The following is an 11,021-nucleotide window of genomic DNA, read 5'->3' as shown; positions in this document are numbered from 1 at the left end:
TGAAATCTTAAGCTTATAAATTATGCAGTCCAAGTTTTTACTGTAATATAACTTCATGTGAACTCATAAATTAAAAAAAACACGTTTAACAGAAGACACAAGCCTATCTGTATGACATAATTCCTGGAACGACTCATTCAAGACGCTACTGTCCGGATATCTACAGATGCTCTAGATAATGTTGATCCTGTGTGAATCGTTGGTGCAGCAGAAAATAGGGAATGACAGAATGCTGACATCAGCACAACACTTCAGTAACATCTAGGCACTACAAAAACTAAAAAACTTAATGTGCAGAAATATTGTTTTGTATTTATTAACATTTGTATGAGAAAATCTGTTTGGGTTAGAGATTTACATACAGTACCTGTGCATGGGAGATCAGCTCAAATCATTGCCTAAAAAACTACCTTAAGTTAATTTTAAATTATTATAATTAATATATATCATTTATATAATGTATTAGCAATTAGTAAATCATTTAACAGCAAATCCAGATGGTGGATGTAGTTGAAGTTGTCAAAAAAGTAGTGCTGGATGTGAAACAAAAAATAAAAGTTTGTCATTCAGGAGTAATAATTACAGTTTTTAATAATGAAGCTCCATTCTGACAAATCTGGCCATTTTCCATCTGCAAATCATATACTGTATCCACTGTAAGTCTCAGTTTTGAAGAAACTGAAAGTAAAGTATCCTGAACTGTTTTTGTTTTTTTAAAAGGGACAGTGGAGTATCCTGTGAAAGACTTTTTTGGTAAAAGGTAATGATTCATTGGGTTGGTGATTCAATCTTTTGTGCTCAGTCCTATAAAAGAGGAAAGCTGATGGTTTCTAAGGGTTGACACACAGACCCTGGGCACAGAGAGGTAAGGTTCACTCTCAGCTTTACTTTTTCTATGTGAAATTTCTATATAGAACTCATTAATGCTCTGGAACTCATATAGTTAATTCCTGTTACACTTTTTATGTGGAAGGTCTCCTTTAAGTTTTCTGCCTGAGGCATTAGTTTTATGATCTAGCATTTAGGTATTTGATTCTATAAGGTTTTTTAACCATTGAAGGAATACTGTTTTTAATTTAGTTACAAATTGACATGTGTAATAAATGAAAACATATTTTCCTAAATCATATACAGTACTAGTCCATACAAGACAATGGAGTAGCCAAAATACCATCAATCGTCTTTTTTCTTTGTTGTTTAATAACTCTAACTAATTTTGTTTTAAAATGCAAAAAGTCACATTTTTGCCTTCAGATGAAATGTGACTTTTGGCAAGGACAGCTTAGAAAAAAGAAAAACATGTTTGTTTTTTGGCAGAAGAATGTTGGAATGGAAAACTAGACATCAGTCCTAAATTAAAGTTCTAGAGTAGGTCACAGTGTTAAAATGATAAGTACCGTTTAAATTCTGAGACATAAAACATTGCAAGTATATTACAATCAGCTTTAGCAAATATTTGTTTTTTATGTTTAATGTACTTTTTATATCCATGGCTCTTTCTGAGTGTTTAATATTTTAAGTGTTTAAGTGTTTAAGTGTTTAAAGACATTTTAAACACATTTCTAATTATACAAGTAATAAATATATTAATACTTTTATATTTTAGTATAAAATAAGCAAACATTTATTTTTGGACAAATATTTCAGAAAACTTCACATTTCATAGCGTTTTTTTTCCAATGGATCAACACTTCACAATATAATAGTGACTTTAAACATAAAATGCAAACTTTTTGAATCTAGATTAATTTTGTTTTAGTGTTTCACTTCAACATACTGTATGCAAATCTATGAATGTACAAGTAAGTCTCAATAATAATGTCATCAGTTTTTCCTGCTTTATTGTATCATTATTAAACAATAATTTATTTCGTTTTCATTCTGTTTTGTAAGGGTAAAAACTTTGAAGAATGAAATATCCTGTGATACCCTTCTGTTTGTCTTCCTGGATGTTCCTAACCCTGAGTTACAGTAGACCACTTGCAGAAGACAGAGTTAAGAATGATGCCAGGCTATTGGCCCAAACAACAGTTATTAGAATTCAGAAGCATACTAATGAGGTATGTCAATACATTTTATTGCTTTATCTAAGCTGATTTGTTGGGATGGAATAAGCATTTTTATTAAAAAGAAACAAAAATACATAACAGTATTTATCACATTATTTACCAAGTCTTTTGACCTTACATACAGCAGAAGTAGGTCAAGCACTTAATATTTAAAGAAATGGTACTTTTTAAGGACATAAGCAAATCACAACCATTGTCTCGAAGGCAATATAACAGGGTCCTTGCAAACACATAGAAATGGATGTAGAATAATAAGCTATTATTTCAATTACGTTAATCAATTACAAACATGAATTCTTTGGTTATCACAAGTATGTTGGCGATATTCATTAACTAAAAAATAAAGATGTACATTCCTGAATGAAGTTGTTTTTATCAAATCCATTTAATTTAAAAAATAAGTGAACAATTCGGTGATATCAAAATACATGTAATTAAGGAAAGCAATTGTCTGTGTTAAACATTTTATACAGAATTTTAAAATGTTATAATTATTTTCCAGTTCTTTCTGTTTTGATGCCCTAAAATAATCTTGACCTGATGAATCCATGTAGTTAATCAGATGAAAGGCTTTTTTGTCATCCACAGTGTTAAAAGGGTGCATCAATCACCTTAGATCGGTTGGTTTGAATAATAAGAACAGAAGACTAAAAAACTCAAGGAAAAAACTCTTGCCAAAGTGTTAAACAAACAGTTTGAAAACAAATAATAATCAAAGATTATTCTGATACTGTGTCGAACGTTTAAGTTCAGAGTTTTATTTAGATGTACAGAGCATCACGTTCCTAAACAGATGAAGCGAACATCTCAGACCCATGAGTGGCTCAATAAGCATCTTAGTAAATACAGCTAGAAGATGAAATGCACCTAAAGCTTGTTGCTCAGCAACAAAAACAAACATAAATGCCTGATTCCACAGAGCACACAATTATCTTAACGGATGCTCAGCTACAAAATAAGCTTACACTAATTAGCTAATAAAGAAGATTGCCAAAGGGCCCAGCTCTACCAATGAAAGGTTGCTGACTTCTATGGTTCTGTGGTACAGTCAAAAGTCACCAATCCTTTTTTACAGTAGATCTCATTGGATGATTTATGTATAATAACAAAAAGTAGAGGAATGCAAAGAAAATCAGAATTATTTCTAGCAGAAAGTTAGGTAACAGTTTCATTGCAGCAGGAGTTCCCAATACTCTTCCTTGAAGAGCAGAATGGCTTCTGATTTTGCTTCAGCTGAGTTTATTTCAGCTTTCTCTTTGGGACATTTTGTAGATTTGCTTTCAGCTCTAAGAAGTCAAATAGGATTCATAATTGTTATGAACCCTGTACCCATTTCTGAGTTTCACAACATACTGAACGCTCAGACACAACTGCCATTGTTCAGGTTTCCTGCCTGAAATTTGTCCAATTGGACCTCTGCAGATGGAAAGAAGCACTCATTGTGAGAATGTCTGATACTGTGTCATTCCCATCTGTGTCTGTTCTTCATAAAGTGATTAACTAGTAAAAGCTGTTTGGTCAGGAATAACACTAAGCAAGGTGAGAAGAGGAGTGTGTTAACCTCTGTATTCAGAAGGTGCTGGAAACAGTACCCTTGAATTCAGGTATTTTTGACACTCAGGAAACAAGTAAACAAGTAAGCAGATCAATTAAATATTTAACTAGCACTGGGTATATAGAGTTCAACTGGAATGATACCATTATGGTATTTAATATACAGGTATGGGACACATGAGATTTTAGCTGCATAATTTACACCCAGTGGCATCTTAGACACTGATTATGTATGTAAAAACATTCTTCTATATCTTGACAGGACCTACAAAATAGTCAGCTAAAAAGCTGTTAACATATTTACAGTCCAATTTGCAATGCATTACACAAACACATCTGAGTGTGATTTCTAAATGTAGTTCTCTTGTGGACCTCTTGTAAGAAAGAGGTACCAAAATGTAAGGTAGAGGTTATATCATAAGAAATTCAACCATATTAGATGTTCCCGTAGAAGCAAACAAGAAAACTGAAGGAGGTCTACAAAAATGGATATGAACACATCCATATTGACAGCACAATGTTAAAGATTAATAAAAATGTCTAAAAATGATTTATTTTATTATTTAATGATACATTTATTTCTATTTTTCTATTTTGTAGCAAAATAGTATGTATATAAAATAGAGAGCAAATACTTTTTCAGAGCATTTTAGGCAATGTATTGCATGATGCACTTCCTGCTGTTCTGATACAGTGTGTTAGTTTCTTTTTAAACTTTAGACTAAATTCCCAACTGTAAAAGAAATATATAAAATCTCATCTTGCATAATTCATAGGGTTTTTATTTTTCATTTTAAAATGGTATGCAAAGAAACAAAAAAAATCACACTTTTCATATTTTCCATCATTGTGTTCTAAGTATTGTGCATTACAGTTCTAATAGATTAATATGGACATTTTCTCATTTTTATTGTATAATACAACTATTAAATGTTAATTACAATATATTATTAATTATAGCTTTCGATTTCGTACAATTTAAGATAATTAAAATGTTATCATTTCAAATTTTCATTATTTTTTCCTAGATTTCAGGAAGTATGAAACATTATTCCCATTACTAATGTCTGTACCTGATTGTTTTTTCTCTCTTTGTTTTGTTCTTCATCAGTCTAAGATGTCACCGAACCTGGTTTTCAGCGGGTTAGAGCTAATACCAGATGCACTCAATGATAAAACGCTGGAAGGCTTATCAACAGTGGAAGATAATTTGCACACATTTCAAGAGATTTTATCCAGTCTTCCCATGGAGGAAATGGATCAAATCTTAGCTGATATTTTCAACCTCCGCATGATCATTAAGTCATTAGCAACGTCAGTCAACTGTGCTCCATTAAAATCCAGCAACATGAGCCACCTGGAGAGCTTTTTGAAGACTAATGCTGCTTTCCATGTCACCATTGGAAATGTTGCCTTGGAGAGACTTCAGAAATATCTACTCAAATTGATAAGAAATCTCGATCAACTAAAGAACTGCTGATCACGAACTCCAATAATAGAGAATGTCTATTTAAATTATTAAATTATTTAAGTACCAACTATTTTTTAAGAATTATTTTCGTTTTTTATATTTATAAATTGTTTGCTGTACTGTATTTCGCACTATTTGAAAGAGGAACTTTTATATTCTAGCACTGAACAAACCCAAATGTAAATGAGTGTTTCTTCTGCCTGTTTCTTTTTTTTCTGTTCAGTAATGACTGTTTTACTGAAGTGATGACAGTTCTCAATGACTTGGAGGTTTTGGAAAAAGATTTTATATTTGGGACTTTGAAATATGATCAAACATTGAAAAAAAATTTAGGAGAAAATATCAAGGGTAGAGTTAGTTCTTCCGTTGTCTGTCTTTGTTGTTCTTGGTACTTATTTTGCTTACTCAGAAAACCAAATTATACTGCTATCCACATACAGCACTTAATTTATTTACTGAATGCAATTTTCTGTACTGCCTTATTCAGTAGTATATCCATTTTTGTCATATAAACAATGCAAAAATGTAGATATTATTTTTATAATTTTAGATTTTTCGTTACTTTTAGTACATCATACTGTCTTCCTGTTAGACAAACTATTTTAATGGTTTGTTAAGAAATGTTTGCATTTTCCATCACTTGCACCACAAAAACACATTTTTAAATTATATTTGTTTTATCTAGAAAAGTTTTATCTAGAAGGCAGGAAAAGTAAATAGTTAATACGATTGTACTGTTACAGTATTCTAAGTTATTGTAGTGTTTACATAATTTTCTGCTGCATTGTAAACTTTTTTTTACAAAATTATTTATTACATGTGTTTCTATTAATTGTTATTGAATGTTTTTAAAAGAGATCCTTTTCTAAAATGTTTCTTTGTATAGTTTTAAATATATTTAGTAGGGCATAAAATATTTTCCATTGCCCTTTTTTAAAAAGCTGTTACAATAAAACATGAAGGAAACTGCCTAATATTGTTTTTATTGTTCAATTGTTTCAAATGGACCTATTGAAATAAATATAACATGTAAAAACACTGAATAAATGCTTTGTAAATACCTCATTTAATTCCAATTGTCTCAACAGTGAGTCAGGGAATTTGCATGGGTTAAAAAGATTTACTGCAGCTTTTCATGTCTGATGTATTTCTTTTATTCAGTATTTTACATGTTTTGAGCTTTCAAAGTGCTTTCAGTTTTGAAAATAAAATGTGCAGCTCATTGCTCAGAAGATATAATTTTCAAAGGAAATATTTTATTACATAAAAGCAGAGCTTGACAAGAATTCTAAAAATGGTTACAACATAGCAAGGTCATACTGTATGTCCATAACTGAAGTAAATATTTTTTCCATGGCTATTACTCAAACTTACTACTGCAGTTAAACACAATTTACTCCAAAGTTTCAGTTATGCAGATGATAACATAAGTCTTTCAGAATACATTTTAGGTCAACTTGTCCTTTATCAAAACCTTTCATCAAAAGAGTTCCAAACCTCAGGAAAGTACACATAAACAACTTTGGTGCTCGACTGTTACAGTTCTTTAAATAAATACCTGGGTTCCCTCAGGAATGAAATAGAGAGAAATACTCTCTCAGGATCATTTAAAAATATTTGTTTTTTATTTTGTATTCGCAAATACATTAAAAGACAAAACTATTGTTAAATCTATAGGTAACTATGGAACTGTCTCTAAGGATTTAGATACAATAGGTAACACCTGGCTAGAATCACCTGAAGGTAGAGTAGAACAGAGGAAGAGTTCAAAGGCGAGAGCTCCTTGTTCCAGATCACCGAGAAAGATCAGATTGCAGCTAAGAACTGTATTTGAATCTTGTTAAGAGAGATTGCTATTCTGTGGTTTTTAGTGAACCCTGATTTCCCTTGTGAAAAATCTCTTAGTTAAAAATGGCCTCTCCTGGTTAGAGATTGCTGGACATTGGTTTTAGAATAGAGAGATACATTCCTATTCATTTGGTGGCATCTAGGATTGCAGAGAGATTTAACTGCAGATTGTATTCCATTTAGTTCAGAAGGTAGCTTATTTCTTTTGTCCTTTGTACAGCATTATTTAAGTGTCAAATACTTGGTAGCAGCCTGGAATTTTTTCTGGGTGGTTAGAATGTAGTCCTGTGGTATGCCTTATTGTAAATTTGTACATGGAGTGACTTTTGTGTTGTATGTTTATTTTGTGTATAGTTTATTGTGTGTATTGTCATTTTAGATAAATATTTGTTTAACCAAGCATGCCTGAATTATTACTCTTTTCATCAAAGCAGTGCCAGAGAGGAAAGATCTCATGTGCCTCTAATTACACCAAACAATCGGGTACTGTATATTATTGGCAGAAATCTTTACAAATTGGGGGTTAAGATTATTTGACTAATTGATGTACATGCATGGTCAGTTCCTGATATTTTTCCATTTTCATAACTCCATATTTGTAACTATTTGTTACACCGTTCAGCACTGGTAGTCTTTCTGTTCTCAAGTACACTACATTTTTTCAATAACACACTCTATTGCACTAGTATTCCTACTTTTCAAACCAGTAATGTACTGTAACTCAGTAATTGCAATTCTTGACTGTAAAAATGGAATACATGCGTACAGAGTATTTGTATTACTGCTCTACAGGATTTACTATTTAATTTAATTTTAATTGCATAGCACTTTTGTTGCTTTTTCAGTTTGTGCTATATTTATTTTAATTGTGTTAACCTATATGTACATCCTTGTACTTACACATAATGTATATTTTTATCTACTGTACACAGTGACCCCAAATAAAGGCATCTGATAACTGAATAATAGTATTAATAGGAGTAATATAGTTTAAACCTTGACATTTTCAGGTCTAACTATATTCCTATTTGAGCAATTTAAGATAAATACATTTTAACACTTCTCAAATCCCCATATCTCTTCTCACAAAAATATCTGTCAGAAAACCTTTTATTGTGACGTAGCACATCATATACATTAAATCACCAATATGCAGTATATGATGAACACAGCAGAGCTGGTAAGGTTTCTTTGCCATGGTGATCAAGCTCCAGCACAGAATAAAGGATTATATTTCTATGCTGTGACAAACAACTAACAAACAATATTTTGCACATAGTTGACAAATAGACAAATAGGATGTTTATACCATATACAGTGAAGTGTGCCTTCTAACTGACCAGTGGATACACCAGTACAAATATATGCAGTATAAGGCGAATATTATTTAATATTATTTCACCAAGCTCCTGCTTGTTCTGCCACTGGTAAATTATGAATGCATCATGATGTATGGATGCTCTTATCTAGCTGAACATTGCCTGATGTTAGTCATCTCTATATAATAAACAGAACTGTAACTGTGAGGAACATTTATTAAGGATATTGTGAAAATATTTATTCTCTATTCTTTACTGATTGACACAAAACTGAACTTATCTTGAACAGAGAAAAAAAAAGAGAGGAATTGATTAAAGTAACAAAGCCAACTCCGTGGAATTTGTTCATGATGGACACAGAAACCTGAACATGGAAACTATGGGACGTACATTGAAAACTGACAACATCAGGAGCTTTTTTATACAATGGATTGGGTAATATTGAACAAGCTCCCCAGTATTATTTTTTTAAGATGATACCCTAAGTCCTTTCCACTGTTTTAATACTGAATGTAATCATAAAGTGAAATACAATTCATACTATGACATATTGCTCCACTTCGAGTACCATTAAACTAGTATGAATACTGAAGAAAAAGTGCAAATCAATAAATTCTACAATTCAACAATGTATTCAAACAAATAGCATTTTTAGTACAATAATCTTAAATAATAATTTTTTAAAACAATTTTAAGCCTGAAGCTGTGAATTACTGGCTCATGAAACTGACATTCCAAATCCTACAGTACATTTTAGTAGTTCGATCAAATTCTAATAATGATTAAATGAGCCAACAAATATGAAGGGATAGAGTACTTTAGTGTTTACTCACCTGGCTGAGATCATAACTCTCAAAACCCCTTTTACTTAAGAGGAATGAACCAGGGAGGTTCCACAGAGGTGAAGTTGAGGTGGAGAGAGGGGAAGTTATTAGAATTTTGATGTCCTCCCACACTCCTGTTAAATAGCACAATTTTAATAATTTGGTCAAATTGTAATAACTATGAAATGAGCTTATCAATATAAAGGAACAAGTAATAGGTTTATTCCATGCTGAAAAAAAGAAGAAAGAGAACACAACGTTTCGGCCGTGGAGCCTTCTTCAGGTATCAATATAAAGAATAGCATACTTAATACGTTAGCATTACCTCGCCTAGCAGAGGAGATTACAATGAAAATCTCCCCAAAAAAGATCCCCAAAAGACCAACGCAGAATTTGAACACAAAGTAAAGAATGAGTTGGAACCGAACAGAACATGCAAAGAGCTTGGAATGAATGAGAAGCACGTACAGTATGATGCAGACTTGAGCATGTTTGATCAAGTAGATTTAGATTTGCAGTAAAGGAATGCAAGTCTTGAACATGTGGCAGCACTAGCAGCAGCAACAAGCTTGAGATTGGAAACCTGTGGTGGGTAGTAGAAGGATACTGCAGCGACCCAGAAGAGTAGTCTGACGCACAAATAGGAAGGAGCAGGTAGAGAGCAAATGCTTACTGTTTGCTAGAAACAGATAGATGATGATACAGGATATCACAAGTGTAACCCCTAAAAGAAGAAGACATACTTAGCTATATTAGCAGGTGGAGTTTGAGAGGGGGATGAGTCAATGGCCAACACTGCACCAGTAGGACACCAAACAAGAGAATGGGTAAAGGGGTGGGGAAAACCCGGACACCATGAATAGCAAGGACAATGAACGTGGACGCCCAAGCCCAGTACACACTAATGCAGTTTCCTTCACACCCAAAGGGTGGAGTGAGTATCATCAACCAGGATCTTTCCATGAAATCAGCAAGAAAGGAGATTGGGGAAAAGGCAGAGATGAAACAAAGAATATAGGCAAGGGCCATTGGTGTGTTGAGTTAGACACTGAACCAGAACCAGAAAAATGGGAAAGAGGGAGAGCAGACGCATTTAGGACACAGAGAAAAAGGGAAGGGAAAAAAGGAATTTGGCCGTGGTTGTTCAGAGTGCTAGTTTTCCATGGAGACTCTGAGGTTAAAGAGATTAAACATATTTATCTCCGATGAGACCAAAAAAGCTGAGTGCTTGAAAAGATGCATGTAGAATTATGTGCAGTAATGGAGTAAGCATAAGGGAGCAGAAGTGCAACACTAGAATTTGACCTCCCAAATTTCTGTTAAATAAAACCACTAACCACAATGCCACGTATTTCAAAGTACTTTCCTTTCTTAGCAAGCAAATGGAATGATGTCAGTAGTATTTATTTAAAACACCATAGCAGGTGCAAATCTGAAACGGTTATTGTAAAATGGTGAATCCCTAAGAGCCCAAAGAGCACCATATGCCTTTAAACTATGTCACTCCTAGGTCCAGTTTCTGTTGACTATAATATTATTTCAGCAACAATAACATTGAAGATTTTTGTAAAAAGGCAAAGTGTGCCTTTCAGCTGGGGGTTGGGAGGAAAAAATACAAAAAGGTCAACCATTTCCAAGCATGAATGTGTTCATTTTAATAACAATTTTTTCATTGTAAGATACAGCTAGGCATAGTTCTGTTGTTGAGAAAGCAGGGAGATAAAGCACACAGCACATCTGTTAGACTGCAGCAGTGATAAGTTCCTTAGATGACCAGAAAGAGTGTTTGACATTATCGGACAAATGGATTTAAATGAGAATATATATTCTGTCTTTCAGCATTTAAATATATTATTATACCCTCATACCATGTTATGTTCTGTTATAATGTCCTTAACACCCGGACCCATGTTCAAAGAGCTCAGCCTGCACTCAG

At 32.9% G+C, this 11,021-nt stretch overlaps 1 protein-coding gene across 1 annotated transcript; it reads left to right on the top strand.

The window, feature by feature from the left end:
• Positions 1–843: 843 nt before the first annotated feature.
• lepa (leptin a) lies at positions 844–5,640 on the top strand. Its single transcript, XM_015352200.2, has 3 exons — positions 844–865; positions 1,894–2,060; positions 4,735–5,640. Exons 2-3 carry the CDS (start codon positions 1,911–1,913, stop codon positions 5,101–5,103), a joined length of 519 nt encoding a protein of 172 aa, XP_015207686.1. The 5' UTR covers positions 844–865; positions 1,894–1,910; the 3' UTR covers positions 5,104–5,640.
• Positions 5,641–11,021: the final 5,381 nt, after the last annotated feature.

The sequence above is a fragment of the Lepisosteus oculatus genome, chromosome 7, assembly GCF_040954835.1.
Source record: "Lepisosteus oculatus isolate fLepOcu1 chromosome 7, fLepOcu1.hap2, whole genome shotgun sequence".
NCBI classification, from domain to species: Eukaryota; Metazoa; Chordata; class Actinopteri; order Semionotiformes; family Lepisosteidae; genus Lepisosteus; species Lepisosteus oculatus.
Note: the sequence above shows the minus strand (reverse complement) of the source record. Positions and strands in the feature narration are given on the sequence as shown.